General features: G+C 36.6%; 1 protein-coding gene across 5 annotated transcripts in view; it reads left to right on the top strand.

The window, feature by feature from the left end:
* Nucleotides 1-24841, top strand: part of zdhhc3a (zDHHC palmitoyltransferase 3a) — a 32858-nt gene that overhangs the window by 2183 nt on the left and 5834 nt on the right. For 2 of the 5 annotated variants that reach the window (XR_015510384.1, NM_001002725.1), the window contains 5 exon segments: nt 7272-7591; nt 7820-7944; nt 8219-8315; nt 11056-11137; nt 14755-14885. Coding sequence is in view for 1 of the 5 variants with exons in the window: in NM_001002725.1 (NP_001002725.1) it covers nt 7292-7591; nt 7820-7944; nt 8219-8315; nt 11056-11137; nt 14755-14885 (735 nt within the window). In the remaining 4 variants the exon portion in view is untranslated. 5 annotated transcript variants of the gene reach the window in all.

The raw sequence follows: 24841 nt of genomic DNA on the forward strand, positions 1-24841 counted from the left end.
TAGATGCATATGAGGAAGCTCGACTCAAACATCCACACGCAACTGTGATTTCTGACTGGTAGACAGATGAGGACGATGATTGCCTGTCATACATCTAAAGACAGAACAGGTTTGTTTGCAATTATTTTAAACACATACTGTCAACATTATGTCATTGATCTATTACAACCTGTGAGTTTTGCCCTGGCACTATACTAAAGTGATGTTTTGTTTTGTAAATGTATCTGATTAAGGGACAGTATAGACACATCTATACCATGATGAAGAAAAATTACTTGGAACAAAGAGGCTGGATAAAAGGCAGGTATGAAGATTTCAGAAATCAAGGCAGCACCACAAGTACCATCACCATCAATGACTATGGCAGAAATCTTAAGACCACCATCAAGATGCACAGATACTGTACATTCCAGTACACCAGGCGTGTCCAAACTACGGCCCGCGGGCCATCTGCGGCCCGCGAGGCTTTTTATAAATATCAATAGAATCTGGCCCGCTATACAAAAATGAACGTAATTCAATAAATAACCACCGGGTGTCGCTATTACATGCATTCAATTAAGCAGCAGTTCTTGTTATGATCTATCTGTCTATCTGTCTATCTGTCTATCTATCTGTCTATCTGTCTATCTATCTATCTATCTATCTATCTATCTATCTGTCTGTCTGTCTGTCTGTCTGTCTGTCTGTCTGTCTGTCTATCTACACACAGTTGAAGTCTGAATTATTAGCCCCTTATTGATTTATTTCTTCTGTTTTAAATATTTCCCAAATGATGTTTAACAGAGCAAGAACATTTTTACAGTATGTCTGATAATATTTTTTCTTTTGGAGAAAGACTTATGTTTTATTTCGGCTAGAATAAAAAGCGGTTTAAATTTTTTCATGAACCATTTTAAGGTCAAAATTATTAGCCCCTTAAGTCTTCAGAACAAACCATTGTTATAAAATAACTTGCCTAATTACCTTAACTTGACTAGTTAACTTGATTAACCTAGTTAAGTCTTTAAATGTCACTTTAAGCTGTATAGAAGTGTCTTAAAAATATCTAGTCAAATATTATTTACTGTCATCATGGCAAAGATATAATAAATCAGATATTAGAAATGAGTTACTAAAACTAATGTTTAGAAATGTGTGGAAAAAATGTTTAACTCTCCGTTAAACAGAAATTGGGGAAAAAATAAACGGTGGCTAATGATTTAGGGGGGCTAACAATTCTGACTTCAACTGTATATATATATATATATATATATATATATATATATATATAAATATATATATATATATATATATATATACATGTGTCTGTGTGATGTATGTAAAATTTGGCCCGCGACAACGTTTGTTTTTTTGCATCTGGCCCTCGGCCCAAAAAGTTTGGACACTCCTGCAGTACACCTATGAACATTTACAGTCTTTGTTCTAGTGCAGTTTGAGATCAAGACAGAACTTATTGCATCTCGTGATGTCTTTGTAAGAATTGAAAGACATCACTAAATTTGTTAAGGTTTAATGCAGCTAGAAAGTAAAGATCAACTAGAGAATATCAGCAGTGTCTAGCCCACTGTTGTATTTACAGAAGTTGTATGAGAATAAGCTACAGGTTGATTTATACTAATCTGTTATTTTTCTTTTTTAGCACGACTGACTGAAGTTTTAAAATCATGCAACGTCATAAAGCAGCAGCTGGGCCTGATTCTCACAAAACCAAAACAGACGTGATGAAATTCCAGATGTGAACACATTTGACCTTCCTTTGGCCAATTTGATTTGGAAAAGCTTGAAAATCAATTAAAGGAGCAGCCTGAACAAATGAAGAAACTCGTAAGTTCAAGCTCTTGCTAATTTCAAAGTGTTTTAAGTTTATTTGTTTTTTTTTGATAGTTTTTTTGCTTCGTAGGTAGCCTACTTTTTTCCTAATTTTTTCTTTTTTTTTTACATTAGTACTTGTTCACTACTAATTATCTGTTTATCTTTTAATCACAGATGGAGTGAGGACAAATGTCCTTACCACGCCACTGATAAAGAAGTGGAAAAATGCATTACAAGGTAGCTACAACTTGCCCCTGACAGGGATGGAGGAAGAAAGAAGAGAAAGCTAATGTGTCAAATGTCTACATCACTATTTTGTTTTATTTTTTAAACAACATTTTAAGTGTATTAGGATGTTCCCTGATACTTGAACAATTTGTTTCTTTAATTTGCATTTATATATATATATATATATGTATATGTATATATATGTGTGTGTGTGTGTATATATGTATGGTATGTGTATGTATGTGTGCGCGCCAAATTCTGAAGAAACATCTTGATACATTTTTAATAAATGTAATACAAATAAAATTATAAATATAAAATTGCACAAGACGTGTATATACATGAAATGTATAATCATCTCACTCATGTCTTGCTGTTTGTTCAATTGATTTTGTTCAAGTTTATTTAAAAAAAAAAGTTTGACTTTATACTTCTGCAATTATTTATATATATATATATATATATATATATATATATATATATATATATATATATTTGTTTGTTTATTATTATTTTAATGTTTTATTAAAAAATGTTTCAAGATGTTTCTTCAGAATTCTGCAGTACTTTTTACAAGTTTGACTTGGATATTTTACGGATTGTCATTGGTATTTTTAAGATGTTTCTTGCTATATCTTAAATTGGTTTCTATATTTAGGTTTATATAAAATTTAGCTGTTTTTTACAAATTTTTAATTCAAGTCTATTGGGAAAACAGGGTTGTTTTAAAAAACATCTGTGTTTGTGTGTAATTTTTAGAGTTTTTGTTTAAATCTTTCTGTGTGTCTTTATTGTGTTGTTTTATTGTTGTTTTTATATTGATATTCTTGTGCACTACAAAATTATTTATAAAATTTTAGTACTATTTTTTTCATGCAATCAATAAACGTTTAACATTTATTTATTTTGTCATTTGTCTGATTATTTTCGTTACAGAATATGTATGCAGTTTGCACTTTATTCAAAGGTTAAACGCAGTGCTTACACTTTGTGTTTACATTATAGCCTGTGTTTGCTGTTATATAAATTCAAATGGTTGTAATACCATATATCAAGTACCAATGTAATACCAAAAGGTTTTATAAGGTGTATAAATACGGAGTCGCGCCAGCTCAGGGCCGCAGCGCACATTACGCTCGCGCCGATTCCGGCGCGGATGCGCAGCTTCGGCTCGCTTACGGCCGCCGCATCTGGCCCGCTTGATTCGGGCCGGAATCGGGCAGTGAGTCCACAGGCATCCGGCCCGAGTCCGGCAGCCGAAGTTGGGCCGAGGGGTTAGTCTCCGGCAGGCGACAATCTTGCCGGAACTGGCCCGAGTGTATTTTGCTATCTGGGTTGGATGTTATGTGTAATTGAAGACGTCTTGGCACAGTCAATGCGTAATTTACGCCATTGTGATACTCTGTCCTGTTTTTTTTGCTGCTTTGACTTGTTATTAAACCAGATTGTGTGCTGGTTGGTGAAAAACATGATTTTTACACCAAAACGCATAATGCTATTAGAGATAAATACTGTGTGGCACTCTTGAACAATGCCTGACTGTCTTATTATCAACCAGTGTAGGTAGGAATTGCAGCATTAGGCATAAAAGTTGGTTGTAGTATTCAAGGGCCATGAAGGAAAGAAAAAGGGCTGAAACTACAGTGTGTCCTCTGTTGACATTGTTGGTTGTGCTCAAGTGACTGTATCTGAGAAACTGCTGCTGCTTCTATACTGCTGCGTCCACTAAATATGACCTTCTGTTGTGTCTCCAAAATCAGAGGATCTCAAGCTTGTTTCACTCTCTCTTTGTCAAAAACCAAATGTAAAAGTTCATTAAATTTTAATATTGGAAAAACAAAAGAACTATGTCTGGGAAGTCAAATAAGAGCAGTTGATACTAGATTATTTAAACCATCATAAATGTAAAAATAGTAGAGCAGGTATCAATTTTTTTAAATATTTAGGCACAATTATTGACAATAAACTGAATTTTGATAGTAATGTAGAGCAGTGATTTCAAACTCAATTCTTGGAGGGCCGCAGCTCTGCATAGTTTTACTCCAACCACCTCCAACTCCAGTCTCTAGTAGTCTTGAACACCTTGATTAGTCTGATCAGCTGGGTTTGATTAGGGTTGGAGCAAAACTGTGCAGAGCTGTGGCCCTCCAGGAATCCAGTTTGAGACCTCTGATGTAGAGCAGGGATCACCAATCTCAGTCCTGGAGGGCCGGTGTCCTTGCAAGGTTTAGCTCCAACTTGCCTCAACACACCTGCCTGGGTGTTTCAAGTATACCTAGTAAGAGCTTGATTAGCTTGTTCAGGTGTGTTTGATTACGGTTTGGCGTTCAAATCTGCAGGACACCGGCCCTTTAGGAACAAGTTTGGTGACCCCTGATGTAGAGGCTGTTTATAAGAAGGCAAGTCAGCGCCTCAGTCACCTCCGCAAGTTGAGAAGTTTTAATGTTAGTACACAGACTTTAAACATGGATGCCGGGGTGAGACCCCTACTCTTTTTGTTTTATTTATTTATTTTTTTTTTTTTTTGGGAGGAAATCCTGGGATTGTTAACAACCACAGAGAGTCAGGACCTCGGTTTAACGTCTTATCCGAAAGACTGCACTCACTGAGCAGTATAGCGGCCCCGTCGCTATACTGGGGCATTAGGACACACAGATTACAGGTTGAGCGCCCCCTGCTGGCCTCACTAACACCACTTCCGGCAGCAACCTAGCTTTCCCATGTGGTCTCCCATCCAGATACTTAACCCTGCTTAGCTTCAGTGGGCAAAAAAACAAATCATGAACAACTGATTCAAAGTAACTGAATTTTGGCGCTTTTAAACATATTTTTTTTACATCAGATTTTTATTTTTAATATTTTTTTTATAAAAAAAAATGACAAATTGATCAGAATAAAACACATTTTCAATTGAAAAAAATCTGGGTTATTCCACCAAATATTGATCTTCTTAACCTTCTGAAGTGGAAGCATTGTTTTTGTGTTGACTAAAGTAAATTTTAATATACTTTTAAAACTGTTAGTATACTTTTGAAAATATGCCTTTTATAGTTAGAAAACACTTTATTTTAAACATTATTTTAAAATTTGGAGGAAATATTCAGTAATTGCACATTATATAAAATCACAATTAAATTTTACTCAAGCACATAATTCAAAATGCGTTTAAACATTCAAATGCCAGCCACCGCACAAACAAAATGGTAAAGGCTTTTAATCTAATACATAATAAACTTCTTTACCATTATCAATGTGCTACTGATTGACTGATGTTTGTTTGCCGTCACAGTTCTGACTTTCATTTTCAAACCGTTTGCTATTTATTTTATTTTCAATATCTGAGGTGAACTATATGCTTTTGCTTTCAGTATGGCAATACATGTCACATAAAATGGTATTTAAACTCACTTTGTTAGCATTTAACACTGAATAAAGCACATAATCTGAACCTGAGGTGATCATTGCCATATTAGTATTGGGTGTTGTTCTGCTGCAACGTCGCAGATATTGAAAGAATTTCAAAAATAGAAATTTTATGCTTCGCCATTGCAGATGGTTTGGACAAAAAACACAGAAAAGATACCATTTAACATGCCGTGTTGTGTTGTTTGGACATCCAGAGAAACTGAAAAACTTGGAGAGTTTTCATTCCATAAAAGTTGTATTTTTTATTGTTTTGTTTAAAAGATTAATTAATTTCTTTAGATTAATTTTCTTCACGATAAGAAATGTTTCCTTTTAGAACAAGCTTTGAAACGAGTGGTGAACAAATGTCAAATCACTCCCTCAGAGATCAGACCTTCTATTAATGTTTACACTTTAAATAAGTGGCAGGAGGAGTATGATACATAGAAAAATAACAAATAGTATTAAACACAACCTGAAATCTCAAACAGAGTTTTAATGTGTTAAGACTAGTGCTGCGACCCAATTCGCATACTTATACTATGCCCTAAAAATATGTACCTTTTTTCTGAAAGAAAAATCTATGCTTTTGAGTGTCTAACAGAAGAGTATGCAAGATTTGGGGCATACGACTTTCTCGTTAACAGATCGTTCTGTTGCTTAGTTATGAGCCATGTCAATCACCCACACATCATCCACATTTCTTTCATATTCAATTTCCTATTCATATTTCCTATTCCTATTTTCCTTTTTAGGAGAAGCAGCAGCAGGTTAATCTCCCATTCACAAGTCTTTCATGCAGAGAAATCTCCTCAAGTCTTTGGATAATTATCCATTCAGATGTTAATGTCTGAACACATCTTTATATAAGTTCAGTATTGTTGTTGCAGATGAATTATAACACAGAAAATGCGATTTAAATAGTTTCCAGTTGGCTAGATATTAATGAACAGTTATACAATACAAATATCTTTACTGAAGCCTCTCTACTTAACAGTTGGTCTCACGCTTCTCTTATGTTTGTAGTTTATTGACACTTTTCACCTGCGTTTGTAGTTCTAATCGAATTCACATTCAACGCACAATGTATTGTGGCCAATATCGGCGGTTAGAGTCTGGACGGTTCTATACTTAAAGTTTTGACCGGAAGTAGTAAACCATCCGGAAACCTCTGGCAAACTCTTTTCAACATACTACGATTTGGGACATGATCAAATACTATTTAGGACAGATAGTATGCGAATGGGGATGCTATATTTTTACCAGATGTCGTATTGGACACAAAAATAACTCAAGTTTTTGGTTTAAAGGTGAAGACCCTACTCAGTGTTTGTTCTGCACACTTCCTCTTACAATAAAGGACATTCTACTGACCTGCTTTTAATGACTGCAGAAGGCTTTTTCTATTAAAATTAACTCTCTTAAGGTTATTTTTAGCAAAGTGTCACCAGAAAAAAATGTTAGAATTTTTATCATGTATTAACTTAAATATTATTTAATTTATGTACTCATTTGTTTGTTGTTTTTAAATGTATATTTAGTAATGAAAGGTTCCTGCCATGTTTTCCAGTGATGGGTTTCACATGGAAAGGCATTCGCTGTGTAAAACATATGCTGGATAAGTTGGTGGTTCATTGTGGTGTGGCGACCCCTGATTAATAAAGGGACTGAGCCAACACAGTTCTCCTGCCATGAAAATAGCCTTTGTTGCTGACATGACAATAAATAAATATATATATTTTTAATTATAATATTTTCAGAAATGTCCTTTTAAAAAGTTTTTATTTTTAAGAGTGTATCCATCTTTGTCTGTTTTTCTTTAGGATGGCATCTCTGTGGTAGGATGAGAAGTCCAGTGCCGCGCTTCAGGGACGTCGAGAGGCAGGCCAGTGGCCTTCAGCCCCCACAGTGTCTTCCTTCCTGTCATGAGCGTCAGAACAGCATGTGGTTCATCAAAGACGCCTGTGGTATCGTGTGTGCGATCATCACCTGGTTTCTCGTCTTCTTCGCTGAGTTCGTTGTGCTGTTCGTCATGCTGATTCCATCCAAAAACCTCACATACAGCCTGGTGAACGGCACCCTGTTCAACAGCCTGGCCTTCCTCGCCTTGGCCTCGCATTTCAGAGCCATGTGCACCGACCCTGTAGGTTTTACACACAATAATAAATGCTTTGATTGTGCATGGATAAAGGCAGCCAAGATAAAATCCTACAGTGCCATTCATGTGAACTATAAACCAACAAACTAATATTAGTTTGAATTGAGTTGGTATCAAATCTTAGCAGATAACAGAGCATAAGACATGCCATGAACAAAATGCAGTTTTCCATACACTATTCAAACGTTGCTGAGTTGCCTGATGTTTTCTTAGGGAGCTGTGCCAAAGGGCAATGCCACCAAGGAGTACATCGAGAGCTTGCAGCTGAAGCCAGGCCAGGTGGTTTACAAATGTCCCAAGTGCTGCAGTATTAAGCCGGATAGAGCTCACCACTGCAGGTGAGAGAGGAGCATATGGAGGCGTAGATGCTTCGTATTCATCATGATCATATTAATAGGTTCTTTTTGTGTGTGTGTGTGTGTGTGTGTGTGTGTGTGTGTGTGTGTGTGTGTGTGTGTGTGCGCTACATTTGGGATGTTTTTAGAAATGTTGCAGTATGAAGCTGAATGTTTTTCTTCAAACCACTGATTAAGTTAGAAACAGCTGTCATTCTCTTGTTTTGGTGACTTTCTTTCCTCTCTTCTTTTTCTGCACTTTTTAATCTGCTTTTAGTGTTTGTAAGCGCTGTATACGCAAGATGGATCATCATTGCCCTTGGGTTAACAATTGTGTCGGGGAAAATAACCAGAAGTACTTTGTGCTTTTCACAGTAAGTAGTGAAATATGCTTGTAATGCACACTTCTAACAATGCTGCAACATACCAACATTATAAGTGTACACTTTTTTTTTAATGCAGTCAAATGCACAGATGTTCAAAGTACACTTTGGCCCAATCCCAATTCTACCCCTTAGCCCTTCCCCTTGTTTGCTCGTTCACGTGATGGGGTAGGGGTGTCCCAATTCTTTTTAGCTTAAAGGCATAGGGCTGAGGGTAAAAGCTAGAGACCCCTTGAAACAGATTTTTCAGGACCACACTTTAAACCAGGGGTCACCAATCACAGTCCTGGAGGGCCGATGTCCCTGCAGGGTTCAGCTCCAACTTGCCTTAACACACCTGCCTGGTTGTTTCAAGTATACCTAGTAAGACCTTGATTAGCTTGTTCAGGTGTGTTTGATTAGAGTTGGAGCTAAAATCTGCAGGACACCGGACCTCCAGGAACAAGTTTGGTGACCTCTGTTTTAAAGCATGGGGTATGAAAATTTCCCAGAATACACCAGCTACAGCAGCAACGTGGCGGCACATGGAAAGAGATGCACAAATGAGTATTTTTTGCAATCATTAAGAACTTTTACCGTCATGTTTAAAAAATATATATATAAAACGCTTAAATAAAAACCACTAAATTTCGCTATCTATAATCCATAATCTTAACTCCTGTATAGCAGTCCCACAACATTTTGACACTCTAATACCCTGTCAGAAAAGTCAAGTGGCTGGGAATGACCTTTTTACAGTGTCTGCTATTCACCTTATTCTTCGCGTACGAGTGGGCGCAGCCATTTGAATTTTATTAGGTCAAGACTTCCGTTCTCATTCACTTCCATTCATTTTAGTGGGTGAGTCCAGCTTTATTTAGGTGGGAGTGTCAAGTGATGAAAGAGGGACTAGTTTGCATGAAAAGGGGAGTTTCAGTATATGTACTACATGCACATGCACTACAGCTGATTTTCACAGCGTCAACATAGATGCAGGGGAGAAAGACAGTGACTACGTTTACATGGACATCAGTAATGAAATGATTTGCCTTAATCTGAATAAGACAATATTATGATTAAGGTGTTTACATGAGCTGCTTTTTGAATGTTCCGTTTATGATCACATTTGGCATATTATAGCACATAATTCAATTAAAATCATTGCAACATTGCGACGTTATCCACATTTCTTCCCGAGTTTCATGTAATTTGGGTGTTTCATTCTTTATTTGTCGACTTTAACTGCAGTTTGGCTCTATCACTTTCATTCAGGAACATTTCATGCATGTCCCCTGTGACAAACGAGATATTGGATGCGAGGAACTGCTGGAAGAGTGAAGTTTTAATAGAATTTTTGAAACCGTATGCCATATTGGAGAAAAAAACATTTCTCAGTAGGTGAAGAGAATAGCGTCAAACAGCTGTATGTGTGTGTATAGACTATTCTGTCACAGAATGCAGCGAAAATCCCACATGACGGTAATAGTTTGATAAAGGTAAAAAAAAGGTTAAAAAAAAAGTTTGATAAAGGTTCTTTACATGTGTACATTCGGAGAGCAGCATTTACAGCAGATCTTTCAGTCCATAATATTGTAGTGATATTACAGTCACCTTAGTAACTATCAGTTTGACTAAGGAATGTCTTTAAAAACTGAAAGAGTACTGTTGACGATACTAACTAACTTTTGTCTCTGAATAAACAAACTAAGAACACTGATCACACACTTACCTAGTCTGTAGAGACAGGACAATCAACACCAACTAAAACCGGGTCTTTTTTTAAAAGTGGCAAATCCGGATTTCACTATTTCCAGATGCAAAAAGCTCTTGTTTTCCTTACAAACATATTTTTGTTGCATGTTTACAGACCAATGTAATCCACAAATGTGGGTCCACACGCAGTGGTGCTCTCATTGTGGGAAAATGGAAACAAAACTTTCGTTGCGGCACATTTATAAACACAACACTGATGACCCATGTCTCCAAACAATTCTTCTTCTTCCGCTTGTTTTAATTACGGTTGGCAAAACAATGTGGCATCTCTCAAAACACTGTAATGGGTAAAACTTTAAAGCTATATCATGCATATTATTGAAGTTGCATCTTATTCACAAAGTGCGCTGATTGGTTCGAACCAAGTCTTCCTCATGAATTAATGCTAAAAACCTAAAGACGTTACGTTGGTAGGGGCGTCCAGTCTACACGCTGAAATTTACACAAGGATCTCATTGCCATGAAGTTGCTTTAAAATTTATTTTCAAAAGAATTTGCTCGAAACCACAAAAAAATACAACCAATTTTCACTTTTTTAGGGAAATATGTGTGTCCTAATAGTGTTTTTTTAGCAGCGTGGGACAGGTATATGATGGTCAACAGCTCAAAAAAAGGTGTTTTGGTGTTTCCTGACCCTTTAATTTGTGCCTCTTTCTAAATGTTGGGATTGTTGAATTAAAGTTGAATGTTAAATGGATCCAATACATATTCAGTAAAATGAATTTAATGGAGAAAGTACTCGCTGGTAATATATAATACTGTATCCAATTGACTAATATCAGAATTGTTTATAAGGTTTCTATTGTTTTATTTCGGTATTGTATCGGCCAAAACAATCATATCAGTGCATTCCACTTTTTAAAATTTTTTATTTTTTTTTCCAGATGAAATAATCTAGAGGGGCTTACAAATGAGGAATTCTGACTATTGTAAACCATCACAAACAAACATCTAATTCCGGTGCTGATGTGTTTTTCAGATGTACATTTGCCTGATCTCCCTGCATTCCTTGGTCATGGTGGTTTTTCATTTCCTCAACTGCTTTGAAGATGACTGGACAAGTAAGTGAAAGAAGCTGTTGTTATTGTAGTTATTATTAGCAAGACCGATAACTTGACCCACGTGACCTCTAGATGACAGGGTCGGAGTGCAAACATGCAATTAAGAGTGTTATCTACTGGGAAAAAAAAGAAAAGTCCTGTCTCTGCATACAGATAAGAACTACTCACAGAGACAGTCTGTTGTTATTCTTTTTAATACATTCTCATGAACTTACTTGTGATTTTGTTTAGTTTTATTTAATTTGATGCATTACAGTGTAAAAAAAAAACAAGTTTTGCATCCTTTTCCGAGATTAAACACTTTGATAAGGCTAATTACAATTTTTCTTACAGGATGTGTGACAAAAATGCATTGTTTTTTGTAACAAACATGCAATATTATGTAAATTGAATGGCACTTTTATTGGTTTAAAGAGTGTTTAAAGGTCAGGCAATGAAGAAGTGGAGGGTTTATAACCAAACGATGTAAGCTGGATTCAAAGTGAATGAGCACAGAGGGGCTCTGTAGTATAGACACAAAATACTATCACAGCTCCAATTATACTTTTCTTGAAAATTTGTCCAACTTTGGATTTTTATAATTATCAGAAATGCATTTTCATGTTTAATGACGAGACTTTCAACCCTGCTTCTGAGGACTGATTATCCTGCACAGTTCAGTTTCTAAGTCAAACTAAATAAAACTTACCCGAGCAGCAAATCAAGAATTTCAGGATCATTTGTAAATACTCGGGCAGTTATGCAGAAGCAGGTTAGAAATGCACTTTGAATGAGGATGGATCTCAAGAAGAAGAGTTTTGAAGTTTTTAGGCTTAATTTAATGTTTAATTATGATGTCTAAAGGGTTAGTTTCCCATCATGTTCTCATCATGTTGGTTTAATCCCCTGAGACCCTTTATTCATCTTCTGAACACAAATTAAGATATTTTAGATGAAATCCGAGAGCTTTCTCGTCCTCCATAAACAGCAATGGTCCCGAGACATTCAAAGTCTAGAAAAGGCACCATAACATTGTCTCAATTTACCATGTGTTTCAACTCTAATCATAAAAACCAAGAAAACTTTGCAGGCTAAAAAAAAATTGTGAACACAAATTATTGCGTGAACTTACCCTTTAATGTTGAGAGCAGTTCTTTATGGAGGTATTTAGCATGTGTTCGCTGTGAAATAAAAATAAAATTAACCATAAAGATCATTATTTCAAAAGATGGACCGTAAAATGGTTGATTTGGTCATAGTGATGTGCTCATTATAGTTTATATAGTCAGATACTTTTTTGTGTGTGACAGAGAAATTTCTACCATTGTTTTGACACCTTTAAACATTTTATAAGCTCTTCCTGAATTTGCAACCTGTGTGTGTGTGTGTACATGTGGTTGTATTCTTTTAAAACTAGTGTGTTGAGCCCAGCATGCAGCATGGTCTTTAATGTTCAGTAAGTGTTATATTCTATTTTTGTTTTTTTAGTTGCTTTGTATCTTTACTTTAACAGTGACTGTGTGAACGCCAAGTGAACAGGAAAAACTGTTAGATACTATTGAAAAGAGAGCCAGTTTTTTTTTCAGTGTCCCTTTTAAAAAATGGTGGATAGAAATAGACCTGTCACCATAATCAATATTTCGACTTAACGCACAACACATGGACATGACTTCAATCATTTTTCAGGGTGTCCGCAGCATCTTAAAGTTTACATTTTAAAAAGCTAAATTTTAGGCCTAAAAGTTTTAAATTAACTGAAGTACTGTGTTGTAGGTCTTAAATCATTTTAAACAGGTCGTAATTTCCCTATGTCTATGAAAAGCTACCCAATCTGGCCAACATCTCAAAACTTCTTATTTTTATACATATCATTCATTCATTAATTTTCTTGTTGGCTTAGTCCCTTTATTAATCCGGGGTCGCCACAGCGGAATGAACCGCCTACTTATCCAGCAAGTTTTTACGCAGCGGATGCCCTTCCAGCCGCAACCCATCTCTGGGAAACATCCACACACACATTCACACACACATCATACACTACAGACAATTTAGCCTACCCAATTCACCTGTACCGCATGTCTTTGGACTGTGGGGGAAACCGGAGCACCCGGAGGAAACTTACGCGAACGCAGGGAGAACATGCAAACTCCTCACAGAAATGGCAACTGAGCCGAGGTTATATACAGTACATATATTTAAGGGTTTTTTTTATTGCAAAGAGATACAATTCAAAACAGCTGTTAGACATTTTTACAGCAAATTCTCCAAATTAAATTACAGAATCAGGGAAAAAAAAAAAACTAAAGCAACACATCCCTTTACATGATCTTCCATTAATACAAAAACTATTTACTGAAGTAACCAGGCTGTTAGAAAAAAATCATGATGGTCTTAAAAGGGTCTTAAAGTCTTTAAATTTGATTTGAAGAAACCTGCAGAAACTCTGTTTTTGATGGTCCAATATATACCGTACAAAAAAACGATATCAGCAACATTTTAGCTGATTGGGCAACCTCTTTAACTTTATTATGGTTAAAAAAACACTATGGTATTTGTAAACTGCTATAGTATATTTTAATGTTGGTGCCTAACAAATGAAATTAAAATGTTACTTTTTTTCTAGTTGTTTTTACATTTACCATTATTATTATTTATTTGTTTAGGACATATGTTTTCACATTTGGATTCCAGAGCCTAATTATTAAATGGTTCAAATGACCAGGCTTGATCTCTTTCAGATCTGGCAGGTTTTTTTTTTCTTCTTCTTTTTTAGAATAGCTCTGCAATTAACAACGAACTGTATAACCTACACCTTTATTTACCTTTAAAAAACAACTAATAATGCAGAATAATGTTATCTTCTGCGAACGTCCTGAGCTGTATTTACAGATTAATGACTGTTTATAGAAGGGGTGTCCAAACTCGCTCCTGGAAGGCCGGTGTCCTGTAGATTTTAGCTCCAACTTGACTCAACATACCTGCAAGGATGTTTCTAGAAAGCCTGGTAAGAGCTTAATTAGCTAACCCAGGTGTGTCTGATTGGGGTTGGAACTAAACTTTGCCGGACACCGGCCCTCCAGGATCGAGTTTGGACATGCCTGGTTTAAAGCAATGTGTTTGCTGCTTTTGTGCTTATTGTCTTATGAGTACAAGCCATTTTCAAGTCCAATTCCTATTCTTCCATGTATTCAAAATAATGAATGTATTCTCTTATCTCAATTATAATCAGCAATTTACTTTTTAATAGCTAATTAATAACAATGATAATTAAAAACCCATGTACACTATGATTGGATCAACTGAAATTTCAATTTATTTTAATGCCAGCAGCACCAAAATGGTACATCTAATCGTTGACCCAATTATGCCAATCTAAAAACAACAGTGTCCTAGACAGGCTTGGCTAAAAGATCAAACCTTTTAACCCATGTGCTAATGTGTTTAGATGCTTTCCATGCGTGTTGTGTGGCCCAGTTTGCGCATGCAAATATAGATGTGCTTCCAGTTATTCATACCACAAACCCTTCCCCCCCCCCTTTTAGTTAATGAATTAGTTCAAATGAAGCTAGAATAGTATAGTTGCACTAGCATTTACTGTATCTGAGTTAAGGCTGTTCCCTTTCCCCTCCTGACCCCAGAGTGCAGTACCTTCTCCCCTCCTGCCACCGTCATCCTCCTCATCCTCCTGTGCTTTGAGGGCCTCCTCTTCCTCATCTTCACCTCTGTGATGTTTGGCACCCAAGTCCATTCCATCTGCACAGATGAGACGGTAAGAAACCATTTTTCTTTCCCGGCAGTGGGCGAACGTGGTGGAGGTGATGCTTGTGGACTGTTATGCTTTGTTATTTTTAGGTTAACACATGCAGACAGCTTCACCAAAAATGCTATGGTGCCTGGAGTGAAATGTAACACATGTTCATCTGGTATTGAACAGCAGAAATCTAGCATATATTCACACTGGTTCTTCAGCACATACCGTGATTGGTTAGTTAATAATAAAACGTTACTATGTGCAGAATTTAAGTTTGCATTATAGGTCCTTTTGGCAGTATACTTGTATAACACATAAGCCACTTTTCCACTGCGTGGTACAATATGGTTTGGCACGGCTCAGCTCACTTAGATTTGTTTTTTTCGGCTCTGTTTGCATTTCCACTGCAATTTAGTGCTACTTAAAATTCAAAGACAGTCCTAACGTCCATGTCACACCAATTTTGACTAATGAATTGTTTTCTGAAATGAGAAAAATATAAGGCAGTGCATGATTTTTTCCTTTGGGAACTGATTGGATCATTGGAAGATTGGCGCTGCTAACAAAATGGAAGAAAATATTTGAATGCCTGTTTGCCAGGCTGATTTCCATCCACAAGAATTACCATTGGATGTTTTCAAATGCCTGATAATAATGAGAACGAGGAGTAAAATTTTACAAATCGTGTTAGATTAATTTGAGCCACTGGCTTCTGCAAAGGCGGGGCAGAAACGAGACCAGCACTGATAGACACGCCCTAAAGGCATTTCATGTGACCATTAGAGAAGAAAAGTTGTTTCAAGGGGAGAGGGAAGGTTATGGTATTTGATTAAAGATTTTGAAGGCAAAATTAGTTTTAACCATATAATCAAGTGCACAGATACATTGCGTATAACAAGCACTACTATATACAAATAAAAAAAAGAGCAAACCTTGGTTTCATGCTGACTTTAAAGTGGGTTGGATTATCGCTATAGTTGCGCTGCCTCTACTGCTGTTACATAATTGATCAAATTTTAGACAAATTTCTAGATTGGTATAAAAACTATTAAGATATAATAACCAACAATACAGCAGTGGCTGCTTCTTACTAGTGAAATCTAGCTGGTTTGGTGTCTTGTGTTGCGAATTCAATGACACTGTTAGTGACAATTCTTTCTGACCAATCGCTGATCAGCAGTGTATATGTCATGTGTTGGTAATGGTTTAGGTTGCGTGGATCCTCACCAGAGGTGGTACTTAAAAAGTGTGGAAATGGGTGCAGAAAGCAGTGAAAAAGCCCCCAAAAGTGAGCCAAACCAAACCACATCATACCATGGAGTGGAAAAATGACTTTAGTTTTGTGAACTTCTGACTTTGGAAAACACAACTCTCATACACTCAGCGGTCACTTTAATGGGTACACCTGTTCAACTGCTCAGACTGGCTGCTGATTAGCCAATTACATGACAGCATCATAGGCCCCGTTTACACTAATACGTTTTTGTTTTTAAACACGTATGTTTTGCTACGGTTACGTCCACACATCCCCGGAGTTTTCGAGTCCCGAAAATGGAGCGTTTTGGAAACGTTAAAAAGACCGTTTTGGTTTTAAAATGCTGCTGCTCCGTGTCAGTGTGGATGGGGGAAAACTGAGGTGTGGCTGCCGACAGTCGTCTATCTGATTGGGGCTTTTTCTTAATATACACAAAGTTCAGTCTTGCGCCCTTTTCTTAAGTTCAGACTTCGCAAGTTTGATATGAAAAGCAAACACTTTGGGTAAATCTTCAAATGGAACAATGTACTTTATAACCTCATTCTCGTCTTGACAATAAAATGAAAACATGATATAAGGAACTGCTATTTTCAGTTTGATATTAGCAACTTAACAGACACCAAAAATGTTAAGGCGTTGTGCAGCTTCATATTTATATGACTTGGACAAGAGGATTTTCTGAAGTTCTGAAGAGGACGAAAAGTGACTTTTAAACATTGCTTGTTCGTTGGTGCAAGACGGGCTGTTTTGAGTATTTCAGAAACTGCTGATCTCTGATATTCACACACAGTGATCAGTAGGATTTGCAGTGGTCAGAAAAAGAGAAAATTTCCAGTGAGAAGCACTTCTGTGGACAAAAATGCTTTGATTTTGTCAGAGGAGAATAACCAATCTGGTTTAATCTGATAGAGAGACAACAGTAACTCCAATAACTACTTTTGTAACAACTGAGGTATAAAGAAATGCATCTCTGAATGCAAAACTTTGAAGCAGATGTGAAACTGAGGCCACAGTTCACATGGGCTCACCACAAATTGGACGGTAGAAGATTAGAGAAATGTTTTCAGGTCTGATGAGGTTTGGTTCAAGGGACTGGTGTAATGGTGTCTTAATGTTTTAATGGCAACTTTGGGCTCCTTGCTACCAACTCCGTTTAAACGCTACAGCCTACCTAAGTGTTGTTACTAACCATGTCCATCCCTTCATGACCTCAGTGTGCTTACCTTCTAATTGCTACTTTAAACACGATATTGCTTTTTGCCACAAACTTCCATTCGTCTCAACCTGGATCCTTGTAAATAACAATTAGTTCAGTAAACGCAAAATGGCCTCCACAGTCACTAAATATCAATCCAGCGCAGAAAGTTTTGAATGTTGTTGAATGGGAAATTTTCATCATGGAAGATCTGGCTCTCATATCAAGATTACATTTCGCTTATTATCATATGTTTTAAGCACAATCGCCTCACAGCAAGAAGGTCATCCAGATACTAACAAGGTGTACCTAATAAAATGGCCTGTGACTGTATATTCCTGTCCTTTAAATTCAAATTTTTAAAATCTTATTCTGAGGAGAGTGTTTTCTTGGCACTGTCTTCAGATTCTGTTTGTTGTAGTGTGGGTCTGCACTGTGTTCACTTGATGGCTTTGAAAGTTGCAAGTCTATTGTACTATCTTGTTGGAACCGCATACTTTAATACTACTTTTAGCTTACTGTTTTTCTGCATTTAAACTACTGTTCAAAAGCTTGGGGTCAGGATGCCTTTCATTTATGCTGCTCTTTAGAGCTTTCTATGCATTGAAGTATTTTAAAAGGAGTATTGTGGCTTTTACAATAATATTTATGGTACAACTGTTTAACCACTGATCATTGTAAGAAATGTAGCCTTGGCAAGCTTAAGAGACAGTGAAAAAAAAGTCATACCAACCCCAAACTTTTTAAAGGTAGTCTATGATGAGTTCACTATGCTAATGTTCCACAGTGCAGTGTTTTTAACCTGACTTTTCTTTTTCAGATTAATAATATAAACTTAAAGCATATTTTAGAAAAGAAAAGGGTAAACATATTCCCATCATAAGTCCTGGATACAACCCATGATCCAAAAATAGTGTGCTCAATTTGACCCATTTTCCCGCTTGGACAAACCAGAATTAACATGTATAATATTCTATTCTAAACCTAAATGTAATGGCATTACATAAAGTCTTCTGAGAAAAAAACCTGTGTTTTATGGAATGGGTCAGTTGTTCTTTTCACTTTATTTAAATACTATTCACACACACTCTGAAGTCTCGGTTATCTCTTGTTTTTAGGGTATAGAGCAGTTGAAAAAGGAAGAGAGAAGATGGGCTAAAAAAACAAAATGGATGAACATGAAGGCGGTATTCGGACACCCCTTCTCGATAGCATGGTTTAGCCCGTTTTCTACACCCGACCACGGAAAAGCCGACCCCTACCAGTATGTGGTCTGAGCTCAGGAAGCTTTTAAGCTAGAGACTCATGTGCACTTGGACTGCGCTTATAAACAGCGTCTTTTCCCTTCTTTATCCTGATTTGACCAGAGCATTTGCCAGTGAGACTAAATCACCTTTATTATCTTGTTTAGTTTTTTTTTTTTTTTTTTCAGCAAACTACTCATTTATTTTCAAACATTTGTATGCTCATATTTATTTCAAGTACAGCCATAAAGTGGAAGCTTTATCATGTCCTAATCTCTGCTGAGCTACACGGAAATGAAGACGGATGATGCACAGATAATACACATGCGTTTATGCTAATATAATCACTGCTGTAATCTCAGAATGTCGCCCTAAATGATAAGCTACTGTCTTAAAGTACTTTTAAAGGGGTCTTATTATGCCATTTACATTCCCAAACGCACATTAGCTATAAAAAAGATCCATAAAGTCCACATTCTTAAAAAGAGCCATTATATTAATAAGCAGCGTTTCTGAACTCCTTTCTAATGCCTCCAATGTAGTCATACGGGGTTGTTGTTTTTTTTACTCGTAAACATTAGACTATTTAGATGTATGTCTGAGAGACACAGTTTTACCAATCTAGTAAACTGATGCATAACCCGTGTCCATGCATTACTAATATTATGTCAGCTTGTGTATTTGTGAGTGCTTATAAGCTTGTATGTATTAGAGACATTCCAAAATGATCAATATCATACATCATGATCGTTATATACTGTTTATAATGTGTGGCCGTGTGTAGTATAAATGAAATTTGAAGATACTACATGTGCCATGTTTTCACTGTGACGTGACTTTACACTGTCATTTGCATTGCTCTACTTCCGTTTACAAATCCTGGCATGTAGCATAAAAGTGGGCATTTTAAAGGCTTTAAAACATAAGCAGCTCCATCCTCTTCTGGATATGTGTCATGAAGCAGCTGCTAATTTGGATTTAAAGTCTGCGTGAAATCAACATTTACAATGTTTTATTTTGCTAGCGCACATTGCTATTCTTTAGGTAAACAATTAATCAGTGCAAGTTAATTTTGCTTTTACTTCTGGAGTGACAGTTCTTCACTATTGATGTCAGTTTGACAGCTTCTGCCACTGTCCACTTTTTAAAATCATGACCTATTGGTCACATATATAATACAGTTTCCAGGTCCAAGCCGCTACTAATTGTAATTGAGAAAATATTTGTTTATGACTACTTTTCAGTCATATCATACATTTAAAGTGAATTTTATTTTAAAAATCATGGTATACACGCGGTATATTGCAATGGTGATTTTCGAAAGTAATACAGTGCATTGTAAATGTTTATTATTAGCCGGCTGCTAGCTCTCTGCAACCCTCACAGGGTCACTCACTGAAGCTAAGCAGGGCTGTGCCCGGTCAGTACGTGGATAGGAGACCACATAGCAAAGCCAGGCTGCCAGAAGTAGTGTTAGAGAGGCCAGCAGGGGCGCCCAACTTGTGGACTGTGTGGGTCCTAACACTCCAGTATAGTGAAGGGGACTCTATACGGTCGATAAGAGTCCCAGGATGTCCTTGGGAAAAAGAGGAGGGGTTTAACCCCGGCATGCACTGCCCTCTGTCTATCATGGCCTCTTAACCCTCCCCATACCATAATTGGCTTCATCACCTTCTCTTGCCTCCTCTTCGTCTCCTCTCCACCTATCAGCTGGTGTGTGGTCCGTGGTCTAGTGCAATACGGCTACCATCATGTCACCCAGGTGGATACTGCACACTGGTGGTGGATGAGAAGATTTCCCCCCAATGTGTAAAGTGCTTTGAGTGTCAAGAAAAGTGCTATATAAATGTAAGGAATTATTACTATTATTATTATTATTATTATTATTATTATATAAAAAAATCAGTATATCAAACTGTATAGGGATTATTACAAAGATAATAGATAAAGTCACTTCGCATGATGTCACACTTAAGCCTGATTTATACTTCTGCGTCAAGTGACCGGCGTAACCCACGGCGCATGCAACGCGCGTGGCTGTGCATTTATACTTCTGTGCGCTGTCTCTGTTGGTCTCCATTAACACTTCCGAAACGCTAGTTGGCAGTAAGTTGTAAATGTTCCTCTGTGTCGAGTTTCTTCGCTTTTGTTTTGCTTTTCCTGAACACTTCCTGGTTGTACAAGTGACTCAAACTCGCTCATTTTGAGGCAGGAACCGGCGGACGTGGAACAACTTTAACTATGAGGTAAACACAGAACAAAACTTTCCATCCAGAGCTCCTTCACGGGACTCCACACTTGTAAACAATCGCTCCATTGGGCTCGCGCCATTCGCGCGGCTCTCGGTCCCGCCCAGACTCGTCAGCGCAACCAAGCCGACCAATCACAGAGCTTGCGCTACGTGTCGTTGCGACGTGTAGTTACAATTTTTGAGAGGTGCACGTCAGCCACGCCGACGGCCACGGCGAAGGGCTATGCGTCAGCGCCGTAGCATATGCCGGCGTTTGACGCAGAAGTATAAATCAGGCTTTAACAAGCGAATATTTTAACCACGCCCCCTTACCATTAGTTTGCCATAAAGGAATGATCCACAAAACGAGAAACCCCTCCCCTTACTCAATATTCTGCTTCAGCTGGAAAGACATCAGCAAACTGAAATTAAAGTCTCAGCTATTTTCGGTTTACGTGGACTTTAAAGATCCATAAACAAAACAGTATTTTTACTTTCAGTTAAACAGTCATTTATTATTAAACCATGCTATAATAAATGATCTTTGGGATCTTTTAAGATGACACTAAAGTCACATTTTTTGTAAGCCAGACATTACAGCTTGTAAAAAGGGCATAAAAGGACCCCTTTAATTGTTAAGATTTATCTACAGATTCCCCTGTCCTTTCCTGGTTAACATTTAAGAGCACTGACAACCATTCAGTAAAATGGTTCATTACTGTTACAGATACATATTTTAATTAAATTTTTTTTATTTAAAGTACATTACACCAAAGATGATAACGGGAACAACATTTTACAGTTGATGAGTGATTAAAAAAACAACCAGCCAATCAGAATTTATCCTTCATTAAATCTCACAATTAAGGCAGAATTGATTTTTAATGGCCCATTTCCACTGAGTGGTACAGTACGGTACGGGTCGGTACGAGTCACCTTTATCAGGCCTGCATTTTCACTGCCTAAAGAGTACCAAAGTAATTCCATCATTCCGAGTTCGTAATAGTCCAAAAGGTGATGATAATAGTTAAACATGGCAGTTTGTTCATGTTTTAGGTTGCTGAAAAAATCTTTTGCTCCTTTGTTTTTTTTTGCGCTTCACTCTTGCGTTTGTCCATTTCTGAGAGGATCGGATGCTAGAAGCACTTCAATAATCACACACACGTTGTTATTATGATAAGTTCAAGAAGTTCCTTAATTCAAATATAGATGTGCGGTGAGTGCAAACCAGCTCTCAGGAAAAAGTGAAACCTCTTGCACTTTTAGACGGCCTTGTAAAACAAAAACAGGACACGGCAGACTTTGTTCTTCTTGGCTTTGTGGCTGTTCATCAAGACGGCGACAAGGTTTGTTTGAGCTTGGGTCGACCATGATTAGTTGTTTTATGCATATAATATTACGATGTAATGTCTGAGCTTTGTATTTAAAACATGGTGGTTTCTTAGTTTTCATTCTCCTGCTTGTGTGCGGTAGTGACGTATCTCTGTTATCCAATAGCGTTCAGCTGTGCCTCTATTGCTGACTTATGGTACCGTTTTGTTGTGCAAGGTACCCTTTGCAAAAAGTACCCAAAACAGTGGTACTGTTCACTTTTTGGTACGTTTGGCAATAGAAACGGCCATAAAAGTGTACCGAACAGTATCGCACCGTACCTCTCAGAGTAAACAGGCCATAAAAGGATTTTTCTGCACAGCTCCAAACTTCAGAGCGTACTAATAATAAACAAAAACAATATAGGACACTAAAGCTATTGTTCTAGTTATCATTCTTGTGAACAGGCCTTAACATGAGTTATTGACTTTTGCTAAATAAAAAAAATATTATTAAACAATTTAGTATGCTTAACAGGGGGTATAATTATTTATTTTGTTTGCTTACGATGGAATTTAACATACAATTTGGATATTAAATTCCAAAGCTGGTTCATTGTCAGATTATTTCATACTCCTTAATAATTACTGCAAATAATTGCAGTGAAATGAATTCTTAAAGAAATGTAAAGAATGTGCTTTGAGATACAGTGGGTATATTTGCTGTTATACATAACTTATAGACTGACAGCAGCACTTATACTGAAAAGGCTAAGTGATAATCAGGTGTTACTTGTTTTAGAGCTGATTTACTTGGCATGTGTTCATAAACCTGGTTTTCAGGAATGTAGAAAGGAAACTGGTTGAGAAATTGTGGGAATTTGTGTTTTGGAAGAGGTCATTTTTACACGTTGTTGCCATTGTTTCGGTTTATTGCATATATTTGACATTTTATTGATCTACTTTTTTTGTGTTCTAATGAACGGATGATATGTGCTTGTATATGAAAAAAGGCAATCATTCTGTTCTTCTTTGTCAAACGTTGAATAAAAAACCTGAAACACCCGCTCATTAGTGTTTTTATATAACAACACATCACATCTAATGTGTCTGACAGTGGGTTTCCTGAATGCATAACCACATTACAAAGCCATCTCTGCCTCTGAAAAGTCTAAAATAGTATCAGCAGCTGAAATGCCATTCGCATTGCAAAATCACTGTGTTGCAATTTCTCAAGAGATCCAAATGTTTTCAAATTTGCTTGGTCTGTATTTCCCCCATCTACTTCCTCTCTTTCTTTGACACTAACCTAGTTTCCCTAATCATTTTGTGTTGTCTTATGAATGGTTCCCTTCCTCAAAAAAAGAAAACTCTATTTCCATGTTTTAAAATTAATTAAAAAGCTTCTAATTATATTTAGTATGAAATTAGGCCGATGTCCCTGTTTGACTGGTGTGAAATGGAGGTAAGCTTTGAATTGCTGCTGATTTAAAAAGCATTTAAACACATTTATTGTGTCGTTTGTCTGAAAGCATGCTATTTGAAATGGTCTGTTTTTCTTTTCTTGTGGATTCATTTCAATGTGAGGGCATGCTGCACGATCCATGTGGTTTTTTTTATGTGTTCCTTTAAGTGGCAGTCATTTGGCTTATCTCTCATTAAAGGGATAGTTCACCCCAAAAAATGATAAATTATAATTTAACTACTCATCCAAGATATAGGTGAATTTCCTGTTTACACCTAGTTACTTATTGCTATCTGAACCACTTCAAGATGTGGTTAGGAGAATTCCAGATGAAACTGGACCGGTCTAAATGAATTTATTCGTTGCAAAATTTACTCCTGCCAAAATGGAATAAATATATAAATGTGAGAGCATGTTATAGGCTATTTATCATTGTCAGATATATTATACGCAACACAACAAATATAACATACTTCAACAACACCACTGGTGACAGTTTAGGGACGGTTTTGTTATTTTATTTTTTTGTTTCATTTAATATTTGACCAGTTATTAGCCGTTATATAATAAAATTAGAATGCTAAATTAATATCAAATGGCATCTTTAACAAAAGACATGTATCAGGCACCTGTATTAGCCTATCTCTGTGAATGAAAAGGAAAATAAAAGAAAAAAACATATCATATAGCATTCCTTTGTTTAGAAAGGCACAGTGCTTTTTTTGGAAACCTTTTACACTTTTGAATGTCTTGCACTTATGCGATTAAAAATAATAATAATTTAGCCTACTGACTGTAGCTAATTATGGCTTAAAAAGCCTTAGGCTTGTGCTGATGTTTACTGTCACAACAGTAAAAAACAAAAACCTCCTCTAGCCTACAATTCAGTTGAAATCAATATAGACAAAAGATCAATCAAGTCAATTGTATCAATATATGTATTGCTTAGGATTGTAAGATATATAGAAAAAGATATATAGCATACATTTCAATATTTTTTTTATTAAATTCTGTTTATCTGATGCTTCAGTCAACATAACCTTGTTAAGTTTGTGAATAGCATGGGAATCAAAGATCCAATGCAATCTCATGGCAAATCGTAACTTTGATTTAGTGGCTAATTCGTATTCATTTGTACAGTGTCATTCGTACATTTTAGCACGATTTGCTCATCCACCAATGAGGTGTAGGTAGGGTTTAGCGTGGGGTTTGGGGTACAAACCTCCTTTAAAAAATCTTAAGTTGTCATATAAACTAAGTCATGTTTATTTGTAC

The sequence above is a fragment of the Danio rerio genome, chromosome 16 (genome assembly GCF_052040795.2).
Source record: "Danio rerio strain M-AB ecotype USA chromosome 16, GRCz13ab, whole genome shotgun sequence".
In the NCBI taxonomy this organism is placed as follows: Eukaryota; Metazoa; Chordata; class Actinopteri; order Cypriniformes; family Danionidae; genus Danio; species Danio rerio.